Genomic DNA, 17,127 nt, shown 5'->3' on the forward strand with positions numbered 1-17,127 from the left:
GGGGGGGGGGGGGGGTAAGGGGAGGGGATGGCCTGTGCGATGAGTCGCGTCTAATTGCAGGAGAGAGAGAGGCGCTTTGCGGTCAGAGAGACGGAAAGACTGGGAGGCCGAGAGACACGGTCCATGGGCCGACGCAGGGACAGGCCTCTTGTGACTTGATATGATCGCCCGTCTTCTTTCATCGGCGCAACGGTCAAGGACGAAGACAGGACGAGAGAGCGCGAAGACCACAAACGACAGGCCGAATAACGGCTGATCCGGAGAGCGGAGGGAGGAACCGCTCACCTTTTCACCACCTTTCCTCTCCCCCTATCCAAGACCGGAACACGGCGCTCCCGCCTCTCAATGGACGGGCCGTTTGTGGCCCTGACCGACATGCCATCGCCCTGTACTGACGAATTGAGTTGGCAAAGTCGATTCCGGTGTGGTACAGCGCGGGGTTTGGCCAGCTCAAATGTGATGGGGGCATCCAATCAAGACCCCGGTAAGCTGGCTGGGCGCTTAAACCCCCCTGGCCATCATCACGATCCGTCCAACCACACAGCTGGATGCCCTTGATGCTACCGCCTCCCCTCCTCTCGGTAGAAGACAACAATAGCCACGGGTCTTCATGGGCGCTTTCATTGTTGCTCGTCGCCATCGAGACCATCCTGCAAGTGTGACCGGTTTGCAGGATTCGTGCCTGGAGAGGGGGGGGTAGGCTCCAGCAAGTCAGAGTGCAGAGCACACGGTCAGCGCCAATCTCGCGCATTACCGAATCTCACCAGCCGCTATATACCCTTTGTGCGCCATATCCGTGCCTTTCCATGTAACTTCTCCATCATTATGTGTTTCGGACCCTCCACCAGGAGGTAAGATCATCAAAGCTGGGTTTGACTTTTAAAAGAGTTGCTGTGTCCACGCCAGCTAACCATGAAACCCTCCCAAGCTTTTATCAACCTTCGTCCTCGACTTCGACTTCGCTTCTTGTCCGTCACTTTCTTCCTTGCCTTGTTCATCTTCTGCAGCCCTACCACCGCGCGTGCAGCACCCTCTGTCCACGAGACTCGCAACAACAATCCTCTAAACATCAACAGGGATCTCACACCGTCGTCACCCGAAGACGGACCCCCAGCAGCATCTGCCGGTGCCCTCAGGGACCCCTCTTACCTTCCTTATCAGATCGGCGCCATCGTCGGCTCGTACGGAGTTTCCTTGGTGCTGGTTGCCGCTTTGTTACTCATACTGTCCAAGAGACGCCGCGAAGCCCTAGCGGCCGGCGACGAAGAGGTCGACTTCGAAGAGCCAAAGCCCCATCCCCCAAAGCTCACGCTAGAGGTGCCGAATTCCCCCCGGAGCATCCCGCGGAGCCCCGTTCGCAACTTTTCGTATCCCGGCGCGGACGAATACCAGACGCCGGAGTACCCGACTCCCCAGACACCTTACATCAACCCAACGCCCACTTCGACACTTCACGCGCCCGGAGTAGACTTTGCCGTCGACCAGACTGTGGTCGCAAAAGACAGGAAGATGGCGCAGACGCAACTCGAGGAGATGTACAAGTACGTGATGGAGCAGGAGGAGGCCAAGGCGGCGGGCATCAAGCTGGAAGGCTCGCCGGTGCTCCCCAACAGCCAATCACAGCTGCCCACGCCGACAAACGCCGGCTTCAGCAAGTCAACGCTCAGGAAGGAGAAGCACAAGCCGGGGAACCTGACCCTCGGCGAGGAAAAGGGCGAGAAGAAGCAGTCGAGGGCGTCGTCCATCTTCGCTGCGCTGCGCTCGCCCAAGAAGCAAAAGGAGGTGCGGGGCATCAGCATCTCATCGCCCATCATGACGCCCATGACGGGCACGTTCCCGCGCCAGGAGTCTCAGGAGCTGAGCGCCATCCCGCCGCGGCAGTACGCGCCGCCGCCGCCGCCGCCAGCTGTGCCGGGCAGCACGTCGGCGTACGGGGGCGCGCAGCAGCACCACGGCCAGATGTCCCCCGTCAGCCCGGAGCACTCGCCCGAGAGCACGCAGAGCATCGACGAGCGGATCGGCGGGCAGATACCCTCCGGTCACGCCCGGAACCACTCGGCGGCCCTGTCCGAGATGGAGCACCACTCGGCCGTATCGGAGAGGTCCACTGCCCCGCTCATCGGACTGCCGCAGTCCCCGAAGCCGGGCGCACGGTTCTCCCACACGCTCCCCGCGTCCCCGAAGCCCGGGTCGTCGTTCCAGATCCCCCCGGCTCCGAGTGCCGCGGGTGGATTCCGGTCCAAGGCCCCCTCGGCCGTCCGCACCGGAGGCAACCTGCCGCTGCGCGCGTACGAGCCCGCGATGAGCTCGCCCTCGCTAGTGCCGCAAACCACCAAGCAGACCGTCTTCACTCGCGCGGGCCCGCTATCGCCGTCCGGGGCGCGGACACCAGCAACTGGGATGGCGGTGCCGTACTCGCCCTACCAGCCCTTCACGCCTTGCGTGCCTATGACGCCGACACTAGTTACCAAGGCCGACCGGAAGAGGATGAAGAAGCTGGAGCCCAAAACGCCGACGTTGGAGATGGTCCGGAGTGAGAACGACATCTGGTAAAAGAAAAAGAAAAAAAAGGCAGAAAAAAATATAGCTTGGCCCAAGGCTGGCAAGGAAGGGGGGCTTAGAGAAAGGGAAATACCATATAGACCATGTGGAGGGGGGGATCAAGCGAGCAAAGCCCGCCTAGCGGGCGACCGTGGGTGTAATGTCGTGATGAAATTTTCAATTTTCTTTTTATTCCCCCTTTTTTTTTTTTTCTCTCTTTTTGGTCTGTTTTTCTCGAAGATGTTTTCCTCTTGATTTTCTGTTTTCTTTTTCGAAGCTTTCAAAAAAAAAAAAAAAAACCAAGAGTGCGCGGGCCGGCGGGCGCGGCTCCTTGACAATGTCACTGTCGACGTTTTGTTCCCTGCTTCAAGCGTACTTACGCCGATCGCATTGCGGCAGACACGAGGAATGAGGATGAGGATGAGGATGGCAATCTAGGAGAGGGAGCAGAAGAGAGCGCCGCGAGTCACGCTCCCTATCCACGAGAATGAGTGTGGGTGACGTGAACGCAGGGGATCCAAGGACCAGGAGGCGAGATGAGGGGGAAATCCGCGATGCTGCGACAATATCTGGACTACTAGGATCGACGACTGACGAAGTGGGATATTTTACATAGTAATACTCCGTAGGGGTTTTTCCATTCTGCGCGTCCTTCATCGCCCGCCGGCAATTCCAGGGCCTTTCCGTGACGCGGTGACATGCATGGATGGCCCCCCAAATGTCCCAGGATGGGGAGGAGTGCGTTTCAGAAGACCCGGAAGGGCTGGAGGTGAGGCATGTGACGGTATTGGCCGCATCCTTTCGTGTGTCGGGATGGGCTGGGAAGAGGAGGAGGAGCATGTGTTGATGGGCGGGCTGGCGGTGTTGCGGGTCGGTTGACTGTTCCCTTTGACGATAATAATCCTTCTCGCCCATTCAGATATGAATATAACCTCGCCGCTCTCTGTACGGACGACATGGTCAAAATCACGGACCTCGAGCGAATCAGTACGGATAGTGCAGACCCGTAATGCAGGGGACCTCTTTGCCGCTCCACGGCATCTTATGATGGACGCAGGCAGGGTCTCCTTGCACACCTAAACTAGATTGAGGTAGGTATACCGTAAGCACTCGGCAGGTTGAAGGTTAGCTAGTAGATAGGCTAACGGAAAGGGGTATCTCGGCCGCCGGGATGGGCATAGTGTGCTGGCTGGAACAGGGATCTAGAAGTAGTAAAAGCAGGGGCTCGTCCTTACATAAGCAGCAAGCTCATTGGTTAGGTAGGAGATAATTGGTGCGTAGTCTGACCGCCTTTCTAAGTAGGCTTAGTGCAGCTGATATACGCTAGCTACTTTAGGATGTCCACTAGCTACTACTAGCTAACCTTCAATCTGCCGAGTGCCTTCGGTACTGGTTTGTTGCTGCTGGGGGTGCCTGTGTTGGTGGGCTTTTCCACTCGTTATAGTTAGATCCAGACCATGGCAGCGGTCCTATACTGCCGACTTTGAGCGGAACTCATCTCGAAGGCCTGGAAAGGTTGAGAGAGGTGGCAAAAGTCGAAAAGCCGACAAGAGAGAGAGAGAAAGAGAGAGAGAGAACACAAGAGTCTTGGCCACTGGAAGACGGCAAGGTGCCGGGGCTGGGACTCGTTAGGTGTTACAGAGGCACGGTCGATCGGACAGTCACAAGCATGCGCGGGGGGGTTCAGATTCACACGTTTTTTTGCTTGGCCCGCTGTCAGCGTGGCGGGTTTGATGTCGCACACAGCGCCAATTATGAGACAGACACTTACTGAGGCGTTGGATAAGAGAGGAGGAGGGGGGAAAGCGAAGGGACATGGAAGCGAAGAGGGAGATTAGGTAGAGAAAGACGGCCGGATCCAGCGAGACACGAAGGCCGACCCATGACGACGGAAGCCCGTAGGCAGCTGAGGCAGGCATCGGCAGATGTCAGCTGGCATTGTGGCAGGTGGTTTTGGGCAAGACAGGGCGGCGATATTTCGATGGGAACGGGGCGGACAGCCGAGGGTCACAGCTGCCAGTCTGCTTGCGGCTGGCGTTTGTGGGTTGTATCATTTTTATCATATTTTAGGATGACCGACCCGACGCCGCGGCAAGGCGCCGGTGGAAAACCAATGCCCTTTTTGGACGTTTTGGGACACGTTGGAAGAACAGAAAACCGGGAACACGGAAATTCGGGCAAAAAGAAACAACGACCGCCACGGCCTGTTGGGGGGGCGGGGCATCTTGTCTCTCTCTCTCTCTCTCTCTCTCTCTCTCTCTCTCTCTCTCTCTCTCTCTCTCTCTCTCTCTCTCTCTCTCTCTCTCTTTCTCTCTTGCTTTCATTCTTTCATTCTTTTTCCAAGTTGAGGAAGGAGTGTTTCCTTGGAAGGAATTGATTTGTGGGAAACCATGGTTCACAATATCCACAAGGCTCCTTCCTTTCGCCGTCTCGCTTATTATGGCCTATTGCTGTTTACTTGTATCTATACCTACGATGTAGGTTGGTATCCGTAGGTACTTAGTTTAGGTATGTGTGCCGCACTATTTGGCCGCGCGCGCTTTCTCTGTCGGGCATACCTTGTTTTTCTCTCCTTTCTCCTACCCTTCTAATTTTTCACCTCAGCGTTTCCTTGGCTTCTACCGGAACTGTCTATTCTTTGCGATGTACACTATACTACGCTGGTGGGTCTCTGCGCCGCGACCCATGGGTAGAAAAAATGGTGGATGCTACATAGTACACCCTAAGTGCTGCTTAGCGAAAATGAGAGTGGGTAGGGTAGGGACTACCTAGCGGGAATGCTCCCCGGGGCTGGCTCCGTCTCCAGCGCACCGCCTAGCGGACGCTGAACGGACGCCCTAAGTAAGAAACATAGGCATCCATGTTGAGATGCTTTTATGCAAGGGAGGGTGCATCGATACAATGCATGGAAGAGCGCAGGCACACACTACCGGTACCTACCTGTCGACAGGCATAGGCGGGGCATAAAGAGACTGAGACGGACAGACTCCTTAACCTACTACTACTGTACGGATAGAGTACGAGCACCTGTCTCTACGAATAGTGGCCGAGGATAGGCAGCCGGCGGGCGGGTAGACGGACGGGACAGACACGGGTGGGGACGAGGGAAGACTAAACAGAAGCATCGTCTCATATTGTTTAGCTTGCCGATGTACGTACCTGCCTGACACACGTGGTCCACATGGCATCCGAGCCTACCTCACACCCACAGCCCTTGACCCTTCCCATCCTGGACTCGACGAAGATGCTTTGGGAGGAAAGGACGAGGCCGAGTAGGTAGGGAAGTACATGGTACGCTTCGGTAATCTGCACTGGAAAGAAGGTGCTTTATGTATCCGTACACGTACCTACATACGAAAAAGATACGGATACCTAACTTGGAGGGAAAGAAAGAAAGAAGGGAAAGGGGGGTACAATGAGGCAAGGACGGATCAGGGATGAGCAGGGACGGGCAGGGACGCAGGTGGTGGTCTGGGCTCTTGCTGGTCTCTGGGCTCATATCAGGCGTAGTTTCCAGATAATCGTACGATGGGCACCCCGTTTCCTTCCTTCTCTGCTCTCTCGACTCTCCTCTTCCCTTCCTCTCCCACTCCATTCGCGTCTCTCCCCGAATCTACTACCATTTCTTCCTTGGTCCCCGACTACTCCTCTTTCCCCCTGCACTGCACTGTACTGCACCATTGTACTGTACTGCACTGTACCGACTGTACTCTATTGCTCTCGCCTCACGCTGCTCTCCTTCTTCTTCGGGCAAATCCTGTTGTCTGTCTGTTTGACCGAGTGACAAAGCTCCGTACTCTGTGTCGCGACAGTGGAGTGTGCGTGTCGATTCTTTCCCACACACACACACAACACCTCCCCCCACCACCACCCACCGCCCAACCAACCACTGCATCTCTTGCACACTTACCAAGCAAGCTGCACTACCAACCATACCCATCCCTCCCCTTCCCCATCCCTCCCTTTCCTCCCCCTTCCCTTCCGAACTTGGTGTACCTACCGCAACCCCCGCTCCACGCACATCGATCATCTCTGCACTCAACCCAACCCAATTAACCCCAGCACAACTGCAACTGTGTGTGAGTGGGAGGTCAACTGCGTGAAGAACAATCGCTGCAGGGAACCGCAGGAAGAGTAGGAAGGCAGGGGAGAAGAAAAAAAAAAGAAAAAAGAAAGCCAGCGTCATACGACTCGAGCTTCCCGCCTGGGTCTTTCCGCCTGACCGCGTCTCAGCTGACACAACCGCTCTTCGCATCCATCCCCCCAAATCTGCCCATCCCAATCTCTGCCGACAGTCGTACGACTGACAACACGATTCCCCTCCCTTTGCAGAGTTCGGATCGCTCCCGTTTACACCCCGAATCTCACTGGACCCTGGGGCCCTTCTCGATCAATCCCGTTGCCACCGCCGGCCACTCACATCTCGTCCCGAGGCAGCATCGGGACCCGGCTCGCCAGTCGCAACCGCCCCGGCACTCTAGATGGTTTGTGCCGATTTCGATGAATTAAGCATCAGCCCATAGTTGCATACCAAACAACCCCTCAGCAACATGGCGGACCAGGATTCCAATGCCTTGTTCGGCCTCGATAACAACAACCTCGGTGTCGCCCCGTCTTTCCTCGACGGCTCGGAGGGCCAGAACGTTAAGCCTGGTTCCAACGGTCCCTCTAACCTCGCCACCGACAACCAGTCCTACTACGATACCACCAATTGGTCATTTCAGGACACGCCCCCGTACGACTCATACAATATCGCGGCCACCACCGCCGCTGGCGCCACTCCTCTCTTCCAGACGGCTACGCCTTGGGAACTCTCTCCAAATCAGCAGCAACAACACCAGCACGTCGTCCCGAACGTCTCCTCTGCCCTCGACCACTCGACCCTCGCTCAGGCTGGCTTTTATGCCGCCTCCACTCCCGCCCCCGCCCCCAACCATCACTCCCAACAAGCTGGCAAACACCACAGCCTTCCGCAGGAGAACCCGAGCCTCTTGACACCCGCCCAGCAGGAAAAGCTCAGGAACATTGCCATGCCCGCCCACCTCCAGTACCAATCCCCCAAGAGCGAGCCGAGCCCCGGATCTGCCACGAGTGACCACAAGGCAGCAGGACTGTCGTCCCCCGACGCTCAGGACCACTCGAGTAAGGCTAGCAGGAAGCGTAAGTCGTCGGCCGATATCGACGATGACGACGACGAGGATGACGAGAACCACCCCGTCAAGAAGACGGCCCACAACATGATCGAAAAGAGGTATCGCACCAACCTCAACGACAAGATTGCCGCCCTTCGCGACAGCGTACCCAGCCTGAGGATCATGTCAAAGAGCGCCCGCGGCGAGGATACCACCGAGGACCGCGAAGAGCTACACGGCTTGACGCCGGCTCACAAGCTGAACAAGGCTACGGTAAGTCGAGATGGCAAGCCTGTATAGGCACTCGCCGAAACGCGGGCACTGACGTTCACAGGTATTGAGTAAGGCGACAGAGTACATCCGCCACCTCGAGAAGAGAAATAACCGCCTCTGCGAAGAGAACAGCGCGATGCAGGCTAGGATTAGCGCCTTTGAGAAGCTTTTCGTCGCCGGCGCAATGAACGGCGCCATGAGCCCCCTCCAGCAACCGCCGACGCCGATGCAGTACCCGCAAGACCATTACATCCACACCCCCATCGGCACACCGCGTGGCGAGTCCGCCCAAGGCATAATTCCCGTGCCCGAAGACATGAAGCGCATCATCTCCGCTCAGATGGCAGTTGGCCAGCCTTACCCCGTCCCGCAACAGGGCTATCGCGGAAACCCCAACCTCATGCGGCAGCAACAAATCCAACAGCAGCAGCAGCAGCAGCAGCAGATGCAGCAGCAAGGACGCTGGGGCGCTGGCCCTTACTTTGGCAAGCTGATGGTCGGCTCGTTGGCTGGACTGATGATCATCGAAGCTGTGCACGAGAACGAAAAGAGCAACGAGTCGCCCGACGGACGTGGTCTCTTTGCCATGCCCATTCAGCTTCTCAGCTACCTCGGGTCGACTTCACACATGCACTTTGGCGGCTACTACATTTCTCCTGCTCAGATTATTTCTCATCTGAAATTCTTGCTCTTCTTTGGTACCTTGTTGTGGGTCTTCGTGCCCTCGCTGTTTGTGTCGTCCGAGAGGAAGCCCAAGAAGGCCCACCAGGTCAGAGAGTCACTTCAGGCCGCAGGCTCTGTTGCGTCACCGATTCATGTGCGCCGGCAGGCGTGGCTGACAGCCATTCAGACCGTCTGGGTTCCGCAGCACAACTTTTTCCTCGAGGCTGCGGCATTGATCTTGAAGACGATGAAGCTGAGCATGCGTAACGCCATTGGCGTGCATGGCTACCAGATGCTCACCGGCCTGTCTGAGGAGCAGGAGGCTGCCCGCGTAAAGGCATGGTCTATTGCCCTGGACGCACAGCTGGCGGGAGGCGACGTCGAGATTAACAAGAGCCGCCTGACGCTTACGCTCTTGGCGTCCGGTACTCTTCCCGACACCCCGTCCCGATTGATGCTCAAGGCTCTGCATGTTCGCGTCCTTCTCTGGGACCTCGGCTCCAAGGGCCTGCACAACATCGTCGCCAAGAAGCTCGCCCGCTCTTTATGGAACGATGCCAGAACTATGAACCGCATGCTCGCCCAGCTCCGCCGCAACTCGGAACAGGTCGAGGACGACCTTCCCGACCACCTTGCCGCTCTGATCGAGCTGGAATGCGACGACGTCCTCAACAACAGCGTCATACAGCGAGCCTACAACCTGGCATGGAACCTGGCGACGACCGAGGGCGTCACCGAGCACAATGACGGCATGGACTCGGTTGTTGACGACCAGGCTGTGCGCTCGCCCCTCGACGCCGTGGCGGCGTGGTGGTCTAGCCAGACCATCCAGCGCGCCTTGATCACCAGCCTCGAGGCCGATAAGGATGATGGCGACGCTCCGAGAGTGGTATCGACTTGTCTGGAGTCGGCACTCAAGACCGCCCCTATCGGATCTGGAGTACAGGTACGTGCTCTGGTGGCCCGCGCTGTCCTCGTCGACGAGAAGCGGGGCGCCAACATTGCCGCCGCACTTCAAGACATCCAGCCGACGGATGAACAAAAGTCTTTCAGCGAGATTACCGCCATCGTCGGCTCGTCCACAACCGCCCAGGCTCCCGACGTCCAGATGGCGCTCAGGTGCGCCATGGCCATTGCCCACCTGCAGCGTGCCAAGTTGACGGTCGCGGCGCCGCAAGAGGGTCTCCGCCTCATCGAGAAGATTGTGTCCCCAAGGGCCACGGCCAACACGTCGCTTCTAGGCTGCGCCGCACTCTTTAGGCTGATGGAAGAGCTGTTTGCCAGCGGGCCATCGACCGAGTGTTTCAGCACCTCCCTCGAGCGGCTTGCCGGCAGCCTCCGTATCTGGATAGGCAGCGCGCCCGGTGAAAAGTGTGGCCTCGAGCAGGACGTCCGCCACAAAATGGTGGACCGCTGCATCGGCATTACCAAGAGCGTTGTCGGCATGGAGACGGATACAGGCTACGGCAGCATGAGCGAGTGCGAGGAAGAAGACTGCTGATGTGTTTCGTTGTTTCCCCCGTCTCTCGAGGCGGTTTCTCTCCCCTTACTACATTGTAGATGCAGTCTTTTCTTCTTCTCTTTTGTATTTGCTATGCCCGGGACCTCTTTTGAGTTTTGGCGTCGCGCAACCGGAGCAGGATTGTATTGTACTGTATGGCTTGCAGTGGGGCGTTTTTTTTTTTTTTGTTAGTTATTCTACCAATTATCCTTTTCATTCTTTTTTTGTAGGGAAAGCAACGAGGCAATGGCTGGAAAAGGTCGGGAGCAGCGGATTTATGCATGGGCAGAGAGACTCCTGGTGGTTGACATTTAAGCTGCCACAAGGACTGTTAAGGGATGGGAGCGGTGTTCTGGGGATATACACTTGTCGGCTCGAAAAAGTTGCGACGGGATATGTCTATAATACGCGGGCACTATGCTATGTAGAATCAATTATTGGCAATGTGTCGTTGCTTAACCGTACATGACAATGCATGGCATTTTGTAATGAGTGATGGTGATGAAGGATGCACGGGACGGGAAAGACGGCCAGGAGATATGTCCTGATGGAGCAGGTTGCCAGCGCTCGGAGGGTTACAATGGACAGGATGCCCTCCCCGCCGTTGAGGGAGGTGACTAGCGGGCACGCGACTTTCCTATCTCGATGACCGGATAGATAGTGTAGACAGGATAGGGACCACATGACGAGGGTTGTTGATATGAGGAGTCCGGGGTTACGCGGTAGAGAAAAGGGGTGGGATGGGATTGGGTTGGATAGGGCAGGAGAGAGCGCCGGTGACGTTTGTTGATGTTGGAAAGAAGTCTCTCTAACACGAGGCCAAGAAAAAAGCATGGCAAGAGGGACAGGATACCAAGGAGTTGTTATGCTATACAGGTAGGTAGTGAGGTATGTGAGGTCACTCGGCACTCAATGGGATAGTCCCGGACCGAGATTTTATTCTACAAGGGCACGCGGACAGAAAGGACGCCTAGCATACCTATCTAGGTAGGTAGGTAGGGAGTGCAGGTATTCGTAACTAGGTATCCGTACGGATGATTTACTGCGTAGATAAAAGAAAGCAAGAGCGGGATCCCGTCTTCTCCACTCTTCAAATGCTGTAGGTACAGGTACGTACATTACCCCACCCAGGCAGGAGATAGGAAGGTACGTACGGAGTACCTATACGGATAGACAGACACTCAACACAACAGTAGGTAGCCAGGTGCCCCGTCTCTTCTCGCATAGAAAAGCACATGACGCGCCCGAAAAGGAAACGACCATTCTCTGCTAGGTGAGTGGGAGAGGTTGCATGCATTCGGCGGCCTGCTGAATCGGGATTTAGGGTGTTGTCTGTCCCGTCTCTCCGAGTCGTTATCATCTGCGCATACCGCCGGGGACACAAAAAGTAAGTACGGGATCGAATGGGACTTTCGGCGCTGATACAACTTTGATTCCCTAGTATCAGCACGTCGCCAAGGACACACGCTGCGAGACCAAAGGTCGAGGGCCACATGCCGCCGTGATGGCTCAGTCCGCCACGAGCTGGAAGCTTTTTTCCCCCAGCACAACCTTCGAGCCCCGGAAACCCACCAAGTTCACGACGGCCTGCTCACCACCAAATCGGCAATCATCCTGCCGAAAGGGTGTCCATCTTGGATGTCCTTTCCCCTCGGTTGGACCAGGACTGGCCGGCATGTGTGTGCCATTTCACTCACGGTACGGAGCACCTAGCAAACCTAACGTCCAAATTAGGTACCACTTCCCCCGCATCCTGATGGCAGCCTACCACTTTGTCTAAATCCAATCAGACGCCGATATCACCGGGCGCCATGTGACGCAACATTGCAGCCGGCTGGGCAATTACAGCCTGCTCCTCTCGCCCCACTTCTCCCCAGGCTCGACTATCGCCGTTTGCTATCGAGAACTGGTTAGTATCGCCCGGCTCGCTCGCGGGCGTGTCTCTCTTTCTTGCCATTTTTCAATATTGACATGTATGGTCACCCTCGCTTGAGATATCCCCCCTGCCGTCCAACCCATGTCGCACACTACTCAAGCACGGCGCGGGCAAATCATTGTGCCCGAATCCTCGGCATACCTTCCACTTCCTGCGGCACTGGCATCCCGATGGTCAGGTACCCGTCCTGTTTATGCTTGTGTACGCGGTAGGCAAGGGAGATCGATTACTTTCACTAGCTCCAAGAGATCCCATAGGCAGGGGAGGGGCGAGATGCCATGTTCACGAGTTCAGTTCCTCGACGATGGGTAGAACATTATAAAGAGCGGGCAGTTGGTCGCGCCTTTAGGCTCTCGAGTTCTGGGTAGTCAAGCTCAAGCGACGCCAATCTTTCACGATGCCTCGTTACTCTCGCTCCGGGCTCGACATGCCACGGCGCTCCTTGTTCGCCGTGTTTGCCCTCGTTTCGTTTGTGCTTCTTGTCACCATCGGCCTCGCCACGCGCGGATCCCACCAGGGCCCCAAGTTGCGGTTTGAGCGCAGCGACGATGGGAAATGGCATGCCAAGGCTAAGGCCAAGACCCGTGCTGCGCCCGCTGGCGATAAGTACCTCGTCGGCGCCGGCAAGGCCGACATCACCGGCCCCGTCGTTGAGGTCGGGTTCGCCGGCTACGCGGACCTGTCCCAGGTGGGCACGGGGCTGCGCCAGCGCATCCACAGTCGCGCCTTCATCGTCGGGGACGTGAACAACCCGAGCGATCGGTTCGTGTACCTCGTCATGGATACCCAGAGCGGCGACACGGCAGTCCGGAAAGGCATCATCGAAGGCGTGCAAGCGCTTGGGTCCGAGTACTCCGTCTACAACAAGAACAACATTGCCGTGACGGGCACCCATAGCCATTCCGGACCGGGCGCATGGTTCAACTACCTCCTCCCGCAGATCACCAGTCTGGGTTTCGACAAGCAGAGTTACCAGGCCATCGTCGACGGCGCCGTGCTCTCCATCAAGAGGGCCCATGAGTCCCTGACCGAGGTATGTCGGCCCCCTCTCCCGTAGTACAAAAATCGGACCAACTAACTGATGCTGACAGGGTTACCTCGACGTGGGCACCGCCGAAGTCGCCGACGGCTCCATCAACCGCAGCCTCTGGGCCTATCTCGCCAACCCCGAGTCTGAGAGGGCCAAGTACAGCTCCAGCACCGACACGACCATCACCCTCCTCCGCCTGCAGCGCGCCTCGGACGGCAAGAACATTGGTCTGCTGACATGGTACCCGGTGCACGGCACCTCGATCCTGCAGAACAACACGCACGTGGCCGGCGATAACAAGGGCGTCGCGGCGTACCTCTTGGAGAAGGACCTCGCGAGCGACGCGAGCGCCGCGCCAGGCTTCGTGGCCGGGTTCAGCCAGGCCAACGTCGGCGACACGACGCCGAACGTGCTCGGCGCCTGGTGCGACGACGGGAGCGGTCAGCAGTGCAGTCTGGAGAACAGCACGTGCGCCGATGGCAAGAGTCAGTCGTGCCACGGCCGTGGGCCCGCCTTTGACAAGTTGGACCTGGGCATCTCGAGCTGCTACGAGATTGGGAGACGGCAGTATGCCGGTGCCAAGTCGGGCTATGTAAGTCATCTATCTCGGGCGACGTGAGTGTGGAAATCGTAGCTAACACCGTCAGAACGCCCTGGAGTCTTCCTCGACCCAATTGTCGGCACGAGCGTCAAGTCCTTCCACTTCTTCCACGACATGTCCTTTTACAACTTCACTCGCGCCGACGGCACCGTGGCCCAGACATGCCCCGCGGCGCTGGGCTACTCCTTCGCCGCGGGCACGTCGGACGGCCCTGGCGCGTTTGACTTCACGCAGGCCGACTCGGGCAAGCCGGACGCCAGCCCGGTGTGGGCGGTCGTCTCGGGCCTCCTACGCACGCCGACGGCCGAGCAGGCCGCCTGCCAGCAGCCGAAGCCGGTGCTGTTGGATGTCGGCGAGATAACCGTGCCCTACGCCTGGAGCCCTAACATCGTCGACATACAGATGCTCCGCGTCGGGCAGCTGGTGATCGTCGTCGCGCCGGGGGAGGCGACGACGATGTCCGGACGGCGGTGGAAGGACGCCGTCAAGGAGGCTGCCAGGACCATTGTGGACGACGAGCCTCTCGTCGTGCTCGGTGGCCCGGCCAACACCTATGCTGTAAGTGGCACCCCACCCCCTCGATCCATCAGAGCGAATGAATCCCGGCTGACAACGATGGCGACGGTAGCACTACATCGCTACGCCTGAAGAATACGGCATCCAGCGCTACGAGGGCGCGTCTACCCTCTTCGGGCCCAACACGCTGCCGGCCTACATCAACCTCACCGTCTCCAACATCGGCTACCTCGCGCCGGCCTCTACCTCCACCCCGCCCGACGGGCCCTCGCCACCAGACAACCGCGACAACTCACTATCCTTCATCACGGGGGTCGTGGCGGACGGGGTGCCGATCGGAAAGTCGTTTGGCCAGGTGCTCACGCAGCCGGCGGCGTCGTACACCCGCGGCGCCGTCGTCAACGCGACGTTCCAGGCGGCCAACCCGCGCAACAACCTCCGGCTCGAGGGCACCTACGCGGCGGTCGAGCAGCTCGGGGCCGACGGCCAGTGGACGCAGGTGCGCAGCGACAACGACTGGTTCCTCGTGTATACATGGACGCGGACGAACTGGCTGCTGGGCTACAGCGAGGTCGTGGTCAGCTGGGAGACGGGCGCGGACGACGGAGCCGCGCCGGGGACCTACCGGCTCAAGTACTACGGCGACTCGAAGCCGCTCATCGGGAGCATCAGCGCGTTCGAGGGGACGAGCGGGAACTTTACGTTGCTTTAGGGGATGGGGCCAATCGTTGGGTGGTGGGAGCAATGATATATGGTAATGAATGAGCGGGCGGTAATGCCGATGACAGCTAGCGACCTATGGATACCTTAATGCTATGACTTTCTTGTTTGCGTCTCGAAGATGAACAGTAAATATGCTGTGTGGTTTCCCCCTCTGCTGGCTTTTATACGTATCGTTTATCAAAGACACCGCCACAGTCCGTCATGTGGAAAGGTGTATCGCAGTCTCACACATGTATTCCTGGTTTCCGAATATGCACGCACGAATATAAGTGGCCGAAGCAAAATTGTACGCTGCCTTTGAACTCCGCTTTTCCGCTTCTTGAATCAAGCAAATGCTACGTCAAAGCTGTTTTACAGTTTTACTTTTTACCCCCCCCCCCCCCAAAAGATATCATACAGCAAATCCTCCCGAGTTCTTCTGTCTCGGCTCACCCGCCGCCTCGAAAGTGCCGTTCGGCAACAGTCTCACGCCCTGTGCCGTGCTACCGCCAGGCGCAACCCAGGTGACGTTCGTCCCCAGCGTCTGGAGGTAGCTGGTCGTGGCGTTGTCGTAGGCCCACTCGAAAGCGGCCGTATTGGGGCTCAGCTGGTCGTGGAAGCGGGGCTCGGCCAAGGCCTCGGCCGTCGTCATGTTCCTGTCGAGGACGTTGTGGATGTTCTGGATGGTGGCGGTGATGATGCGGCTGCCGCCGGCGGAGCCGATGACGAGGTACAGGTTGCCGTCGGGGTGCTCGACGATGACGGGGGAGATGGACGAGAGGGGCCTCTTGCCGGGGCGCACGAAGTTGGCGGGGCTCGGGATGTAGCCGAAGGCGTTGCTGGAGTCGGGGATGCTGAAGTCGTTCATCTCGTCGTTCATGATGACGCCCGTCTCGGGGACCATGAGCTGCGAGCCGAAGAGGAGGTTGATGGTGGTGGTCAGGGAGACGGCCATGCCGCTGGCGTCGGCCACGGCGACGTGCGAGGTCCCCGGCGTCTCGAGCGACTCGATGCCCTCGGGGTTGTACCACGACGTGTTCTGGGTGCGGACGTCGGAGATCTTGGAGCGGATCTCGGCGCCGACCTCGGGGGACAGCATGTCCTTGGTGTACGCCGCCAGGCCGTCGACGAAGGACGGGTCGCCCAGCTTGGTGCGCTGGCCGTACGCGAAGCGCATGGCCTCGTCGATCCGGTGGACGGTCTGGTTCCTCGCCGCGGGGTCGCCGAAGCCCTCGTACCCGCTGACGATGTTGAGGGCGCTCAGGGCGACGACGCCGCCGGACGGCGCGTTGCAGGCCGTGAGCTTGTACCCCCTGTAGGAGATCTGGGCGGGCTCCCTGACGGCGACTGTGTAGTTCCTGAGGTCCTCCAGCGTCATGATGCCGTTGGACCTCTGCAGGGCCGCGATGGTGGCGTTGGCGAGGGAGCCGGTGTAGAAGGCGTCGGCGCCCTCTCTGGCGATGACGTCGAGCGTGTCCGCGTAGCGCTTGCGCGTCATGGTCTCGTTGAGCTTGACGCGGTCGCCGTTGGGCGCGAAGTCGACGGCCCACGACGGGTCCTCGGTCAGGAAGTTGCCGTTCGGCGTGACGCTGTCCATGTATCGGACCAGGTCCTCCGTGACGCGGAAGCCGTTGCGCGCCACCTCGACCGCCGGCGCCACCACTGTTGCCCAGGGCAGCTTGCCGTACTTCTTGTGCAGGTGCTCCAAACCACGCAGCTCGCCGGGAACACCGCTTTCGACATGTCAGATAACCCCGTCTGTAGAGGGTTCCGAACGGGAACCGGAGGGGAGGGAAGGGGGGGAGGGGGACTTACCTGGCTAGGCCTCCGTATATGCTTGCGCTCTTGTTGTTCCTGTACATGTCCTCGAAGGCGGCGGCCGGGGCGGTCTCTCTGAAGTCGATGAACTCGTAGGTCCCGTTGCCCGACCGGATGAGCATGAAGCCGCCGCCGCCGATGCCGCTGTGGTACATGCCGATGACACCGACGCAGAGGACGGTGCCCACCGTCGCGTCGGCGGCATTGCCTCCCTCCTCGAGGAGGTCGGTGCCAATGCGGCTGCAGACACTGGACTCGGATGCGACGGCGCCCAGCTTCGGGATGGTGCTCTGGCTCGGGGCCGCGAGAGAGGGCTGCGCGATGCCGAACAGCAGCTGCACGAGGGCAGCAGAAGTCAAGGAGAGCTTCATGACGGGCTGGCGAGGGCCTATGCGAGAGAGCTGTGCTACAAGG

At 58.6% G+C, this 17,127-nt stretch overlaps 4 protein-coding genes across 4 annotated transcripts; 3 read left to right on the plus strand and 1 right to left on the minus strand.

The window, feature by feature from the left end:
- Window positions 1-912: 912 nt before the first annotated feature.
- On the plus strand, window positions 913-2,553 carry GLRG_09587 (uncharacterized protein; the record flags this gene model as incomplete). The annotated part of the gene is made up of 1 exon (XM_008100272.1): window positions 913-2,553. One exon carries the CDS (start codon window positions 913-915, stop codon window positions 2,551-2,553), a length of 1,641 nt encoding a protein of 546 aa, XP_008098463.1.
- Window positions 2,554-7,091: 4,538 nt separating this feature from the next.
- Window positions 7,092-10,110, plus strand: GLRG_09588 (helix-loop-helix DNA-binding domain-containing protein; the record flags this gene model as incomplete). The annotated part of the gene is made up of 2 exons (XM_008100273.1): window positions 7,092-7,946; window positions 8,008-10,110. 2 exons carry the CDS (start codon window positions 7,092-7,094, stop codon window positions 10,108-10,110), a joined length of 2,958 nt encoding a protein of 985 aa, XP_008098464.1.
- Window positions 10,111-12,473: 2,363 nt separating this feature from the next.
- GLRG_09589 (neutral/alkaline non-lysosomal ceramidase) lies at window positions 12,474-14,905 on the plus strand (the record flags this gene model as incomplete). The annotated part of the gene is made up of 4 exons (XM_008100274.1): window positions 12,474-13,079; window positions 13,138-13,672; window positions 13,724-14,235; window positions 14,306-14,905. 4 exons carry the CDS (start codon window positions 12,474-12,476, stop codon window positions 14,903-14,905), a joined length of 2,253 nt encoding a protein of 750 aa, XP_008098465.1.
- Window positions 14,906-15,307: 402 nt separating this feature from the next.
- On the minus strand, window positions 15,308-17,084 carry GLRG_09590 (gamma-glutamyltranspeptidase; the record flags this gene model as incomplete). Its single annotated transcript, XM_008100275.1, has 2 exons — window positions 15,308-16,628; window positions 16,711-17,084. The coding sequence occupies 2 exons, from the start codon at window positions 17,082-17,084 to the stop codon at window positions 15,308-15,310; spliced, it is 1,695 nt and encodes a 564-aa protein (XP_008098466.1).
- Window positions 17,085-17,127: the final 43 nt, after the last annotated feature.

The sequence above is a fragment of the Colletotrichum graminicola genome (assembly GCF_000149035.1).
Source record: "Colletotrichum graminicola M1.001 genomic scaffold supercont1.50, whole genome shotgun sequence".
NCBI lineage: Eukaryota > Fungi > Ascomycota > Sordariomycetes > Glomerellales > Glomerellaceae > Colletotrichum > Colletotrichum graminicola.